This window comes from Podarcis filfolensis, assembly GCF_964270895.1.
Source record: "Podarcis filfolensis genome assembly, chromosome: 3".
Taxonomy (NCBI): domain Eukaryota; kingdom Metazoa; phylum Chordata; class Lepidosauria; order Squamata; family Lacertidae; genus Podarcis; species Podarcis filfolensis.
In genome coordinates, this window is record NC_139606.1 from 67,032,255 (window position 1) to 67,048,120 (window position 15,866).

At 40.2% G+C, this 15,866-nt stretch overlaps 1 protein-coding gene across 20 annotated transcripts in view; it reads right to left on the reverse strand.

Moving 5' to 3' along the window:
- Positions 1-15,866, reverse strand: part of SYNE1 (spectrin repeat containing nuclear envelope protein 1) — a 276,264-nt gene that overhangs the window by 158,553 nt on the left and 101,845 nt on the right. For all 20 annotated transcript variants that reach the window (XM_083607892.1, XM_083607884.1, XM_083607889.1 and 17 more), the window contains 14 exons: positions 15,697-15,820; positions 14,181-14,347; positions 13,375-13,528; positions 12,460-13,088; positions 10,922-11,101; positions 10,028-10,178; positions 9,421-9,579; positions 7,919-8,101; positions 6,797-6,898; positions 5,881-6,084; positions 3,903-4,110; positions 3,251-3,363; positions 2,106-2,311; positions 382-537 (listed from right to left, as the gene is read on the reverse strand). In XM_083607892.1, the coding sequence (XP_083464018.1) occupies positions 382-537; positions 2,106-2,311; positions 3,251-3,363; positions 3,903-4,110; positions 5,881-6,084; positions 6,797-6,898; positions 7,919-8,101; positions 9,421-9,579; positions 10,028-10,178; positions 10,922-11,101; positions 12,460-13,088; positions 13,375-13,528; positions 14,181-14,347; positions 15,697-15,820 (2,736 nt within the window). The remainder of the gene's footprint in view (positions 1-381; positions 538-2,105; positions 2,312-3,250; positions 3,364-3,902; positions 4,111-5,880; positions 6,085-6,796; positions 6,899-7,918; positions 8,102-9,420; positions 9,580-10,027; positions 10,179-10,921; positions 11,102-12,459; positions 13,089-13,374; positions 13,529-14,180; positions 14,348-15,696; positions 15,821-15,866) is intronic.

The following is a 15,866-nucleotide window of genomic DNA, read 5'->3' on the forward strand; positions in this document are numbered from 1 at the left end:
CACACTGAATCCTTAGTCCTTAATAAGAATGTGGTTGTTAAGGGGACTGAGACTTGCTAGATTGTTGATGTATTTATGTGCCATGACTCACTTATGGCAACGGAACAAAACCTGTATGGTGGATATGAGAAACGGTTCCCTGAACCGATTGCATACTGCAGTGTATGCAAACTTCCCTTAACTACTAAGCTATCTTGAATAAAAAAGTTCAGCACTAGACCCATATGCATATCTCACTTGTTTCTTGATTTCAGTACATTTTTTATTTGTCACTGTGCTGGTAAAAATACACATTAAGCAAACTATTTAGGATCGTGTAGGCATTATTATATAATAGAGCAGGCAAGAAGATAGGCTATTTAGGTAAAGTTTGTTTTTTACCTGGCCACCAGCAGCTCTTCTAGGAATGCTTCCACTTTCTGCACCTCATTTTTCTTATCAGAAATATTCTGTTTGCTCTCACCCAAAGCTTCTGTGCTTATCCTTTCCTCCATTTCATGGAGCCACAAACTCCAGCTCTTGCACAGATCCTCAAAACTGTGAACAAAACAAAAGCAGAAGTATGCAACTGTCGCTAGATAAACAGAGAATTTACCTGCTATTACACAAACTGAGAAAGAAATTTGCCTAGATACCAGTTTTACTTTAATGCCTATTGCATGAGAGCTGCACACAAACTATTTTTGTTCAGTGACGAGTAACCTAAAAATACTCAACAAGGATCTAAATATGTCAAGCAAAACCGTGGGAATTACAGAGAGAATGGAGCTTTCAAAATTGTAAAAGTGGCACAGCTTAATTTTTTATCACAGTCTACGTGGAAACTGAAGGCAATGGAAGGATAGCCTGGCTCATACATTCACCCCTCATGTGACTACAATATATGCTGTATGCATGTGGAGCATACATACAATAAAGCCTAGAGCAGGTTCCCACTTTCAGAGACCACCCCTTGCAACGTGTGGATGGGGAGGGGGGAGTTAGGGCTGATGAGGAAGCAATAGGCCAGCAGGGGTAGAGCTAGTGAAAATTGTCCCACTCTCCATCTTACACAAATGTAATTGTATGAGGGGTGCATGCCCTAATATGGTTATACAGGAAATATAAATGTCAAATAAGCCTATTTTGGTTGTTCTATTTCCCCTCCCCCTTCACTCTCTCTCTCTCACATATTGAGGACAGGATTCACCTAATGAGTCCCGTCAACAGAAGGTTTCCTTTTGCACAACAGGGCTTCTCCCTGCTCCCTTAGTGCCCATAAAGCTGGCTCTGGGGTCAAGGAGAACTCTTGGGACAGCACACAGGGGCAGGAAAAGGGGGGATCATTCTGTCTGGTGAACCAAAATGCTTGCCCTGATGAAATGATCACCTTAGCACGATGCTGAATTCCTCCTTTAGGGTTGTAAGCTCTTTCCACAGATACTAGGCATCTCCATTTACACATCTAGTTGAAGCAGGAGAAAATGCAGACATACATTGTTTGGTCCATTCTCTCCCCAGTTGTGCTGTTTATTGCCCCCATAATCTGCTGGCTTGTGTGACATCCTAGAGGCGTGCTTGCCACCAAAGATGAAGGGAGTCAGGCAAATAACGAAGGAGTAGGCAAATCCACAGCCCCTTTTCTCCTGCTTCAACTGGAGATTTGAAGGGCCGCACACAGTGCCCAATGGTCAGCAATCCTACCCATATCTCCATTTTAACTGTACAAACTAGAAAGAAGGACTGTTTGCTATGAGCACATGAATAAAAGTATTCAAAACTGGACTTGTTGCTAATGTTATGTAAGCAAGAGGACTGAGACCACAAACATTCCTCCCTGTAAAGGAAATGTTTTGACATGGTTACCAACAATTTCACAATGTTAAGCTATATGCCACTGTTTTCTTTTTGTCAAGCAAATCCACTTTTAGGAGAGGCCAAAGTCCAGTGGTCAAGCACATGCTTTGTGTGCATAAGCTGCCAGGCCCAATCCAGTTAAAAAGCTCTGGGGCTGCATGGCTGGGAGAGTCACTGTTGGTCAGAATAGGTAGACCAAGACCACAAGGCAGATTTATATGGATATTTTATACACTGTATCACATGCACAAATGAATAAAATAACCAACCTTCCCAGCTCCGCAATGCATTCTTCCAGAGCTTGTTTATCTTTCAAGCACTGTTTAAAGAATCCCTCAAAGTCCTGATGAGCTTTATTTATCTGTTCCTGGATGCTATTCACAGATGATTTAGGTAGGAAAGCACAAAGATGTTCTCCTTCCTGGGAAGCTGCCCCCAGCTTGCTCCTTCCTTCCTCAACGGAATCCAACACTTTCTGAGTGGAACAAACACAGAATTTTACTTGGGAAAGTGGGTAGAGGAAGGAAAAAGAAAATGGAAATGAAGAAGATTGGTTAAAGCATGAATGTTAAGAGTAATTGTTTAGAAAGCCAAGACTATCTATACATAAAGATTAGTTGGCACAGACTTCCTTTGAATGTACCACTTCAGATGGTAGACAGAAGCTTTGAATGTTACTCCTTGTTTAGAAAACAAATACAAAGTTATTGTGTATAGAAGACCAACTAGCAAAAAAATTCTAATCTGCAAGTTTTGTATGGAAAGAGAAAGTTTGGTATGAACCAACATTCTGCAATCCACCTTACACTTGCATAGTAGCATCCAGGTATGCAGACAACCATGGTAAATGCTGTTTTGAGGAACCATCTTTATCACCCTTGGCAAGTAAAGGGAGGGAGGGAGGGTGGTGGGGATGGATCTTGGTGGGAGTAGGTTGCAAGGTGCTCTCTAACATTCACAGTAATCCAAAAGACATCACTGGACACACAAAGGGCCTGGTAGCATCATCAGTTAAAACTGGGCAAAATTTAAAGTCAGATGAATGTTGGTACCTTCAGTGAGCATTTCCCATGGGCTTCTCCATAGCTGCAATTGATGGTATGCGTATTATTTCATGCCATAGATACATACAACATGTCACCCTGCCTACAATGTTTTTGGGAAAGATGCTATTTGTGACCATTAACATGCTAGCAGTATCCTGTCTTCAGTGAGTTCTTCTGTACCTGTTATCTTTGCGCCTTCACCAAGGTATTTTTATCAGAGTTTTTGCCGGTGGTAATGGGGATGAGCATGCATGTTGACCGCTCACAAAACCCACAAGGCTTTGTGAGTGCTTAAAGGGTACACCTGCATGACCCAGTAGACTTGAAAACCAAACAATGTGTTGTTTGGTCATCCATGGTAACGGTACCTGCAGTTCATGGAGTTTTGCTTCGATGGCTTTACTATCTCCAGATGTAATACTTAAGTCTTTTACAGCAGTCTTCAGGTTAGAATACCAGCTTTGAAATCCACACATAGATTCTGAAAAAAACAAGAAGGGATAGATATAAAACATTACTATATTATACAAAGATGCTGATATTCTGTGCTCAGAATTCATCAAGAATACTCTGTTTTAATTATTATTTTCCACTACTGACTTGTATACTGTAATCACCACTAGAACAATGGCATAGATTTCAGTTCAGTAATGGAACACTGAATATTCTTCTCTATGACAGACCACTTTGGTGTCAGCAAAAACAAGGAAGCCTGCAAAACAGCAGTGGCAGTTTAATAGAATTAGAAAACAGAAATAACAGCTGAGTTATTCTGGTGAATACTGACTAGGACTCTCTGTTTTGAATAGTGAATATATTAAGACAGTTTATGCAAAAACCCAGCTACTTGGAAAGGTAAGTAAAACAAGTTTTTGGCAACTTGAGTTTTAGGAAAGGCTATGCATAAAAATGAGTTAGTGATGTTAATGGAAACGTTTCACCAACCAAAGCTGGCATGATTCATCTCAAGCAATTTCATACATTCCTGTGGCTCACATATTAACAACCATGACGACTCACGGAAGAAGTGTTTTTCCAGGGACTCTTGCATGGAAGTCTGTGTTTTCAAACATAACTGGTTCACAGCCTCATACTTCTTTATCAATGATGTGACAGTGCCCCCAAGAGTCTCCAGCTCCACAGATGGATATTTGCGACACAGGCTGTTAAGTGTTTCCTGAGTGGAATCAAAGTTGCTCTGCTGCTGCTGCAGGTCCTTTTGTATTTTCTGAGCAAAAATTTGTAACATCAAGTAGAGAACATTATGTTTATTTAAATCTATCATGAACACATACACACCATCTTACTTATTTATATCTATTCCCTACTTGGAATTGGAAGGGACCCCTGAGGGTCATCTAGTCCAACCCCCGGCAATGCAAGAATATGCAGCACTCTCTTAAAGGGGTTGAACCTGCAACCTTAGAGAGGGAAATATCAGCCATCAAAATAGAAAATAAATCAATTTTAAATTATTCTACTAACTGTTTTACCTCTGTATGAAGTACACTGAAACTATACACCATTGTCCCTAATTCTGGGACACTTCCTCATGTATCAGTTGAACTGAGGTTTCTTGAAATGTATGTGCAGCCCTGCTTACATTTTTTCTAGACTTAGAATCTAAGCCTTAGACCCTGGAAATACCTTTGATTCACTGCCATTATAGCTTCCAACATCTTTGCTACAAGTTTCTATCATGCCTAACAAAGCAGGAAATTTCTCCACTCTGGACCATATGAAAACTACTGTATAGTGATAACTTTTCACATTTTGACTTGGAAATAGATGGCTGATTTCTAGGGGGAAAGCGAGGGGGCAGGGGGAAGGAACAGTTTGCTTGTTTTCCTCAGTGCTTTTTTTCTAAAAAAATGTTTAGGGGTACTCTCATTTTGACTCAAGAAAATCACTATTTTATAGTTCAAATCGGGAAAAATAAATACAGTAACTGGACAAAAGTACAAAGATTCACAAAATGTTTAGGGGTATGCGTACCACTGAGTCCCCCCAGAAAAAAAGCACTGGTTTTCCTGATAATTCTAAACCAACACATGATAAATGCACTATATTAAGTTAGTTTAAAATCTCATCCATTTCCTGTAATTGGCATTAAACAGTGAGATATCTGGGATGAAGTCTTTTTTGTGTGTCTCTGAGCTAAAGGTGCCATGAAACCAGGGCCGGCCCACACATGAGACAAGGTAAGGCAGCTGCCTCAAGCATCAGGATCTAGACAGGTGGCAGATCCGGCCTTCAAGGAGCATGCTGGCAGCGGCTGTGAAGGTGGTGGTGGTGGGCAGCTGCTGCAACATGCTCCTTGGAACCCTGATGTGCTGCCTCCCACCACTGCCACCTCATCTGTGGTGAGAGTGTGACCAATGACAGGATGCCTATGTAGTGACAAGAAGGGTTATGGGGACAGGAGGAGGGCTGGCACAGGCATGCTGAGGCTCTGGTCACTACTGGAATGTAAACAAAACACTGCTAAGAGGGATCAGGAGGTGGCCAGAGCCGAGCAGAGCCAGGAGCCACCAAATCTGATACACTGTCCTCTCTCTCCTGCTGGTTGGGGGGGGCATCCCTGCCCCACCTCACAAGGCAACATCATGAACTTGGTTGTTAGAGTGGTGAGGCTGATGCTGGCCAACTGCTAACTTCACTAACTTCAACTTCAATATGCTTCCCTCGCCTTGCATGCTGTCCTAGTTGGTGAAGAGAAGCAAAAACAGAACAAATGTCTGAAGGAGATGGAAGCTGGCAGGGGGGGGGATATGAACATTTTTATGAAAGGCAAGAAAGCAAACTGGTTCTGGGGAGCTCTCTACTTCCCACAAGTTCGATTTTCTGCCTTCTATAAAAGGTAAAGGTAAAAATCTGCCTTCTACCACAAGGTGATGCCAAAGCCTCACTAATGCCCTTCTACGGTGACGTAAGAATGGATATGGAATTCTGATGAACCATAAAGCTCTAAATACTATATTGTTTTTGTAATACTCACCTTGACTGTGCTTAGACCTGACAGATCCTGGCTATGAGCACAGCTTAGGAGTGATTCTTCCATTTTGGTGAGCCACTTTTCCATCTGATTAACAAAGTTATGCAACTGCATCTTCTGAGAACTGAAATCTTTTAGTGTTTCTTTTGCTATCTCAGACATTTCTTTAGTGTGCACCAGTTTTTTCCTTAAATCTGCTTCTAAAAACTAAAACAAAAACAAGCAGATTCATTAATGCAAATTCTCCCTGTCATAAAACAACTGAAAATAATTATTATCCCACTTCTGTGGTACCATTTGTTAAATAAGAAAACATAAGGTCCTTTAATGAATCAACAATATAAACATTAAACCCCACAAGTGGCAGCTACAAAAATAATAATGTTGCAGTATTGCCTTTCACCCTAAGAGGAGTCCTCTTGATCAGGGCTCCAGCTAGCCTTAAACAGAAGCTTACAGAGGTGTTCAATGGGGGGGGGGGGCAGAGCTGATACCTTCCCTCCAGCTGCCAGTACCAAACTTTAGCATTTTAGTCTTACAAAGGTGGTCCCATTTTGCTTTCAAGCTGGCCCTTGACCACCTGCCTTCATTATTAAAAGGAATAATCTTATTGTGGCTGTTCTTTCATACAATCTTCAGCCTAACAACAGAAATTTCACAATAAGGCCATCTGATCTTTCTTCTATGAAAGAATCAGGACCAGTCACTAAGTTACATGATGGATTTTTAAACACCAAGAGCCAAATATAGACTCCCTCTCGTCTATGTATATAGTCTTGTAACAGGAACATTTAACAAAGATTGGAGCTATTAATTCAAATCAAACTTCATAGAAGCCTGAGACTGAAGGAGTGTGAAAGTCTGTTTGGGCTCCTAAAGGACCTTAAAGAACTAGCTGCAATGGGCTACAATATCTTACCTGAAGATTTGGGGGAACTTCTTCTGCATTTACTAATTCTTTAAGCTCAGATATTTTTGAACTGATCTGTTCCACATTCTGTTCTTTATTTATAATTTGAGACTGTAAAAGAGCACATGAGGAAAAATGGCTTTAGTTTAATATCTCCATCCCAACGACACTCTAAGTCAGAGGTTTTCAACCTTTTTGAGTCCACGGCTCCGTTAACCAACTATATTCTTTCTGTGGATCCCCTGTGGGACTCAGGAGCCCAGTTGTGTCACCCCTTGCCTGTAGAGCTAGCAAGAGCCGGGAAGGTATATAAGGGATATAAGGTCAGCATTTCCCTTTGGCTCTTCGCCACAGCAACACGATTCCTGCCTTGCTGCGTTTGGCTTCTTGCTTCCTGATCCTCGGACCTCGGCTTCCTGATTCCCTGCTTCTCGACCCTCGGACCCTCGACTTTGTGACTCCTTGCTTCCTGACCCTCGGACCCCTGGTTTCTGGACTCTTGTTCCTGCTCCCACCCCGCCATCTTGCCCCCGTTCCCAATGTCCTCAGCCGGGACTTAGATCGCCCGTAGACTGGACCATGACACACGGTGAAGCTAAAACTTCACTTCTGACCCCCACTGAAAGATAAATACTGTGGGAATTTGCCATGTGTCCTTTTTCCATAGTGCCAAAGAGTCCTCAGTTTACAGAATCTCCCTCAACAGAATCTCCTTGTAGCTCAAGATACAGGAAGTAGTGGTCAGTGCAACAGCATTGCTCACCTAGCTTTCCAATGCCAACCATTACTGAGAAGAAAAGGGAAACCAGCAAGGCAACAAGGAGTTCAGTGCAAGCATGGTGGGAGCCTCTGATGGAATTTGTGACTGCAACCACATTTTGTTGATCTCCCTGCTGCCTTGTCTCTACCCCTCTGTCTCTGGATAACTGGCAGTGACCCTTGGCATTGGAAGCCTGATGAGCCAACCACTATTGGATATAGGCACAGGATCTAGATAAAGGTAGATGCATCGTTCTTAGTACTCCTGACTTTTTCAATTCTGCTGGGAATTCTTCCAAAAGCATTTAACACCTGTAAATTGTGTGTATTCATTGGATGTGTATTTGTTGCCTGTTAACAATTTAACGGTACCTGGCACTCTTCCAGGAAAGCCTCGGTTCCCTGGCAGCTGGCCAGGTTGCTGACAATGCCATTCATCTGTGAGATGGAGTTGTTGCACCACCCATCCACATCATCACCAACTGCCAGGACATCTTCCCACAGTGACACACTGACACTCAGCCTATCTATGCTATCTTCAAGCTTCTCTGAAACCTGTTATGCAATGAAGAAAGCAATTAGGGATATTGCCCGATTAAATAAATCTTTATTGATTATTCTAGTAAGTTTAAGTCAATTAATTGCTTAACTAATTGCTTAGTTCTGCTGACCCACCTGTCATTCTAGCACAGCTCACATTGATTGCTAAGACAGACTGAGAACATCCTCCTGACTATGCCATCTGTATACTGAGTGACAAAGGTGCCAGATTCTTCGTTGTTCTTACAAGATCCAAGTGTGTTTTCAAGGACCCCTGCTTAGTCACTGGGGAAAGGGAAGACCTTCCTCAAGGGTTCAAATTTATCCTCATGCCAGAAACAGGAATTTATTTTAAAGAACTTGCAGCCTTGCTCAGGAACCTTTGTCCAGTTGCATTATCTTCACTCTGTAGTTGCATCAAATTATAGTGAATTTCTACCCAACCCTCTTCCTTCTCTAGTCATCACCACTAACCAGAAGCACACAGAGGAGCAGCAACCCTAACAAAAGGTAACCTTTATGCTTCTTATTCCTCCTTGATCTGCACAGAGTGAGAGTAAAAAGCCAAGCTGCCTCTGTGGCACTGGATCTGGGGGCTTGGTGTTAACTAGTGCTATAATCAATGCCTCATTCTCCTCCTGAATTTCAAGGCTGACTGCATTACATAATGCACTGTGTGTGAATATATTGGTGTGCTTTTCTCCTTAAGAATAAGAGCTGTGTGGGGCACAATCAGGATTGGAACCATTACATGTAGGGAGGGGGCTTAACACTTTCCCTGATGAAAACTTTCCCTTCTGAAGTAGTTATTTCCTGCCAGGAGAAAAGACACACTTTGAGAAATCAAATTCACATTTCCTTCCATTTTATATAAATATAGTGTACTTAATAAACTGTTCGGCTGAGACTGCAGAGATCTGGGTTCAGACCCCAACTAGGCCAAGAAATTTACTGGGTGACAAGGAGCCAGTTCCTGTTTCTCAAGTCAAACTACACACACACAGGATTGTTGAGAACTGTATGGGAAAACTCTGCATATGCTGCACTGTGCTCCTTGGAGAAATGATGCAATGCAATTCTGATAATTAATAAAAAAAATCTTTCAAGGTACCATGAATTCTTCATGGTTATGTATAATACACGCCAAGTTCTGATTATATATAACCCTTCATTCCCATGATTGGACTCACACTTCAGTTATTCACATTTTGAGCATCTGCGCATGCGCGAGCGGCGAAACCCGAAAGTAACCCTTTCCGGTACTTCCGGGTCACAACCTGAAAACGCTCAACCTGAAGCAAACGCAACACGAGGTATGACTGTATACTGCTTACATCCAGCCATTTGTCCACAGTGCTGTCCATGTCAACTTTTACTAGCATGGGATCACAGTTGGGAATCTTTTTCAGTTCTGCTAGCAAGTGTTTTCCTTTGTTAGTGAAGGCATCCAATTCCCTCTGTCTGTCATTCAACTCATTTCTGGCTGCTTCATGCTGTGAACAGAAACATTCGCTTGTTACAAAAATCTGTAAACAGATTCACCATCCATTCTGCCTAATCACCTTTACACGTTACATTTTAAACTTTCCATCATGACCAACTTAGGCACCATTGATTTCAAGCAACTACTTTTATTTTGAAAAGGCCAATCTAGAGTTTTGCAATAAAGTTACTTACGCATTGTAGGTAAAGCAATGCACATATGTTTTACATTGCAGATACAGATCACAGTCAAGCAACTGCAACCAAACCCTACTGTTTCACTTGCAAATGTCTGCTATGCATTACATTACGTGACATAGGATTACCTTCTCATGTAGCAGCTCATTGCATAAAAGAATCTATCCTCAAAAGTGAAGAATTGGCAGATGACTATAATCCTGCTAAAATGATTCACTAAATAATTACTACTTTTTTTAGGACGAAAGTATTTTAATTTACCTTTGATAAAGCCCATCTAACATCTTCCTGGTCCTTCAACATGCCTTTTGTCATTGTAACATTGCTAGCAACCTCTATGGCTTTGCTTACTGTGGATTTCAGGCTCTGATATTCTCTTATCAGGTCAACAAGGACACAACACTGCTCCTGCCTATGATGTGAGGAAAAAAATGTGATGACACGTATGCTTTGTCTACTGTGCGCCCAGAGTATGATTGATCATGCAGAATTTCCTGTTGCCTTGTAGTTCCCTTCCCATGATATGCAGCAGCAGATATGAGGACATGCACTTTGATACAAAGGTCCAAGTAGAAAATGGAGGTACGTACATAAAGCAGCCGATAAAGCTGTTTTGCTCCTTTGAGCAGCCCTGTTCAAATGCTTGTGAACAGAACTAAATAGCCTGCAATTTTGCTTGCAGCAGTATGCTCACCTTGACAACGTAAAGTGGAACTGCCACTCTTGCCCTTCTCCTTGGTCTAGAAACCCGCATTTGGGTTTCTAGGGGAAGGTAGCAATAGTGACCTCTGGCACAGAAACTTACAATGCAATAGTGACCTCTTCCAGAACCTTGGTAGTGTGTATGTTCCTGATTGGAACTATCAATACCAGAATCTAATAGGGGTGGAATAAAAACCTCCACGACTTTCTCCTGCTCCAAAGGTAAATTTTTGAACTAAGGGGAAGGGAGAGATAGGAGGTGCTTTGTGAGTGACTTTAAGCCTCTATGGGCATTCAAATGCTAGTAGAGCATTTGCCACCATTCAGCTGGAGTTTTTGCAAAGGCTTGACCCTCTTCAGAACACCTGCAACTCTAGCAGCGTGTATTAAGTCAATACAACATATTTATAAAAACCTTCAATGTTTAAATATTGCAATTAATTAAATACCTACTTTTCTTGAATAAGTTTCTTAGTATCCTCCCAGGTGACTTCCAAACAATTAATCTCCTTGTCAACTGCTTGAGCACGGTTTATATCTTTTTGGGCAATTTGCTTTGCTCTGCTCATCAGCCATTTTAGTTCATGCTGGTGAGAATTCAGTTCATCATCCAACTGATTAAAAATCCTTAATCTGTAATCAACATATTTATTACGTATTGTTAATTTGTTTTTAGGTTTCTTCATTAATAAATAAATATAACATCACCAAACAAAACAACAGACAAACAAAGCTACACCTCTGCAAACAGACAAAAATATAATATAATATTTGGTTAAGCATCACAATAACATTCTATAGCAACTGTGATTATATGAATCAAATTGTAGTACAATATATATTCTAAGAGAGAGAGCCAAAGGGGTGTTTTTGTCTTCATTAAATTTTTGTATTTATCCCATACTCTATACAATTTTTCCCCTAATTATGTGATTTGTAAATCCTTTGTGTACTTTCACATTTTCATACCACAAATATTATCTTGAACTTGTAAATCTAAGATACGTGAATTCTCCAATGTCATCCATTCCTTCAACCAACAAAGACATGATGCTTCATAATATAATCTCATATCTGGCAGGGAGAAACCTCCTCTCTCTTTTGCCTCTATCAATATTTTATTCTTGGTTTTTCCCCTTACCAGATATATTTAGAAATATCTTTTTGCCATACATTGAAACAATCTGTCTTGCCAATCACTGGAATTGATTGAAACAAAAATAACATTATTGGTAATACATTCATTTTTATAGTCGACACTCTACCTAACAGTGAAAGTTTCATTCTGTCCCAAAATTGCAAATTTCTTTTAATATCTTCCCAGGTTTTAAAATAATTATCTTTATACAGATTTATATTATTTGCTGTTAACCACATACCTAGCTACCTAGGAAGGTTAACACCAACCCCATTTCTGATAGACAGTGTACTTGCAAATATTTTCTGAAATTTAGTCTATTTTTGTCCAATGTACGGTAAGTTCTATTATTGTAACTGTTTTCCATACAAATGCCTTCACATCTTAAATTTTATATCCCGTTCCATACAAGTATGTATGTCTTAAGCATTTGGCATATAAAGTATCTATTGTTTTGACAATTAACCTTATTACTTTCATCAAGAAAAAGGATGAAGGGCTAAAACTGACAACTCCACCCCACCATCAACCTCAACCTAGACCAGCACCATCATATAATGGAAACCTACTGACGGCTACACATACCTACATGCTTTGAGCTTCCACTCAGAATATAGCACAAGATCCATTGCCTTAAAACCAAGCCCTATTGATACAACCATGTCTGTTCCAATTCTTTTGACTAAGACCCACAACTTACAGATTTATAAATCAGGTCAACGAGACCAGACAGCAAAAAATAAAAAATAAAAATGCTTTTTTGACTCAATACACAATCTTAGTAAGTGAAATGAGTTAAGAACCAGTTGCGAAAGTTATCCTCACATGATGCATGCATTCCTTTTTGTTTTACCTTTGCTGAACTTCTTGAAGGCTTGGTTCATTTAGTCCTTCCTTGTCAGCCCTTTCTTCGATATCTTCAATGCTTTTTAAGAGCTGTTCTTTGCGTTCCATGACAGACCTGTGCAGAGCTCCCAGGGCTTCTGCTTCACTCTGTTTCATTCCCAGCAAAGACTGGATGGACTCTAATTCTATGCAGATATTGTCGGCGATACTCCTGCAGGAGATTCTTTGCTCAGAGCTTCCATGTTTTAAATGATATTGTGCTTTAGTAAGGGATGTATCTAAACTGGCTGCTGTAGATTCCAGTTTGCTGACATCTTGAATAACCTCACTCAATTCCTTCTCCAGCACTTCGGATTTAGACTTGTCCATGTTTCCAGTAGTTTCTACCATCTGCCTCAAATGGTGAAGAACTTGTGATGCAGTAGTATGAAGCTCTAAGAAGGCCTTCAGGTGGGGCAAAGCATCTTGCCTGCGGCTAATTACCTGACTGGCCTCCTGATAGAGCTGGAGACAGTCTTCAGCCTTATTCTGGAACACACTGTGATCTTCTGGCCGACTGAAAGAGCACAGCTTTTCAACATGACTCTTCAGACTCTGTAGTTCTTTGAACTTTCCTTCCACTTCCATTCTGTGTTCCTGTTAAGATGAAGGGTAGGGAATAAAAAGTGTTAAAAAGCAAAAGGAAAACACCTCTTCTTGGCATATGCCTTGCTTAGCACTGCCAGCAAATTTGATGTTAAAGTCATTTGTTGTTACTAAATTTCTGCTCGTTTCCTCCCCCCCCAAAAAATTCTGTACAACTTATTTTATTACAGGCAGCCTGCCATTTACGAGCATTCAATATGTGCACAACCATGTATACACACATCATACTAGACCCAGAAGTGACCCAGAAATGCGATAAAGATGTCACTGAATTTACCTTATTGTGACATACAGCAGGCTGTTGATCAGCTGTATTTATTTCAGATGTAGCATGTAGTTTACCAAGAAATTGCTTAATCCAGTCAGAAAAACTGAGGAGTAGCTCATCGTACTGTCTATGCTCAGCAACAACAGACTGGAGGAAATTTATCCTGGAAGATGTTGAAATTAACATTTTCATTTGTATCTTGACTTGGTCAGAATTTTTTTTTTTTTTAGTTAAGGATGCAATAAAAAAAGTTACATATTCAATTATGTAAGTAATGTACAGCACAATCCTCTATGTGGGAATAAAAAACACAGCTGTGGGAAATAATAATGATAAACAGGTACAGCTAATCAAACACAAATTTTGCATGGCTCATCCCTGCAGGGGCACAGACAAATAGGAGAGCTGACACAGTGAATAGAGAGATGTATCACTCGAAAGGAAAACAATCTCATAACATCTTCTCTTTCAGAGTGCATTCTCAAATAAACTTTTGTTGGGGAGCTGACCAAGTGAATGATCCCCACATTGAGGCTGTATAAAGCAGTTCCTATAACCTACTCTGTTGCTCAAAGTAGACATTGTCTTGAACTTCAGAACTGAATGTCTTCCATGCAGAAAACAGAAAAATGCCAGTGATTGTACATATGGGTTTCTTGGATTGTTGTACTCTCCACTTTAGTCCCCATCAAACAACATAGCCCAGTGTGTGATTTCCATTACATTCGCCACATTAACTTGTGGCATTCTGCATTCTGTCAGTGATCAGCATCTGTTTGCGAGTTAAGTGCTGCTATTTAAACAGAAACACAAACCTTTTGTTAATTATCTGAGGTAGAGTTTTCCATCTTCTATCTAAGTCCTCCAAGTCTTTTTTTAGTGTTTTCACACTTTCGCTGGAACTTGTTTTAAATAGTGATTCATTTAACTGCAGTAGGCTGGTATACAATGAAGCATAGGATGCAATATCAGATTGCAAATCCTGAGAAACAAATATATATATATCTTAGTGTCAACCCTTTAATATGTAAATATTATAATTATAACTTTGAACCAAACACATCTAGAGAAAGTTAAATTGTAAGTGACTTAATTTTGCAGTATTTAACGAGGTATTGCAATTGACTGAATTTATTATGCAAGTCTCAGTGCTCATTGCTGAATGTTGTCCTGAATTAGTTTCCTTAAAACAATACTAGAAATGTATAAAGAAAACTCTAACAACAAAATTCAAATTAAAATATAGGTAATTATTTTAGATTTAGAAAAAGTAAAAACAAAACAAAACACCAAAAATATCTAGAAATCAATTATAGCAAATAGAAACAACAAACATTAGTTTGAGAGCAATGTGAAACCATGCTTACTGAAATCCTCAGGGTGGCTCGAAACAAAGGGTGCCATTGCTAAGATTGATTCTTAACTGCTGTGAGGCCTCCTACACGTTTGGCAACTGTAACAAATCTGGTTTGCCAAAAGCATGACAACAGAGAGCTGATCTCACACTGAAATATATTACAGAATTTGGTTCCATGTTGGTTTCACCAACATGAAAGTATATGTCACTGCAATTTGGGTGAAAAGTAATCAGAAAAGATTGCTGAGTTTTGAATGGTGGTGACATTTGATATAAAATGTTGCATTTGATATTTTATGTGTGTAGATTATCTGTTGAATTCATTTACCATGCACAGGATCACCAATGTTTTTGAATCCATGAACAAACCAGAGAAACTGTTGTAGGCATCATATATGTTACTGAGGCAAGGTGCACACAACATGTGGCTACTAACCCAAACACTTCTTTTGGCGGTCCCACATAGGCAGTCAAACAAGAGCTTTGCTGAGACCCCGGTGGGTTGCATTCAGCTTGATGGACCAGCAATTGTGTTCGCTTCAGGAATTCCAGAAACTGGGAAAATCAGTACTTAATCTTTGTCAGCACAAAGATTCCTGCTAGTGCATTGGGACTTCCACCCCTCTGCTCCCTCTGAATTCACCCCATGTCCTCCTCAAATCTACTCTGGATGGTTGGGGGACCCCATAACAGATATAGTATGTGTGTGTATTCTGTTGCAGAAGCAGAAATCCTTGCATTATGGAATTGCTTGCTTAGCACTATGTTGAATACAACCCTATGTCTTGAGCTCGTTTCAGTGAGCAGATTTTAAAATTATGCCTTAAGCTTAGCTCCTTTCAAGCATTCAGTGGAAAGCTGCCATGAGTTGCAGGTCTACACATTGTTTTGTAAAACAATAATAGCATGTAATTATTTCCCAGTATAACCTACAAGAACAATGCAAGCAACCTATGCCAACCCACAAAACTTACTTGGACTAACTGCAGCTCACTTTCCACTTTGACTCTGTCGGCAGAAACATGTTGCTCTGAAGGTCTGGCTGCAGCTTCACACCTTTCTAGCCAAATCGTGAAGGCGGAGAGCTCCTTCTCCTGTCTACCAGAACACAGCCCAAAAAAAGCTCATCAGTTTAAGTCCCATG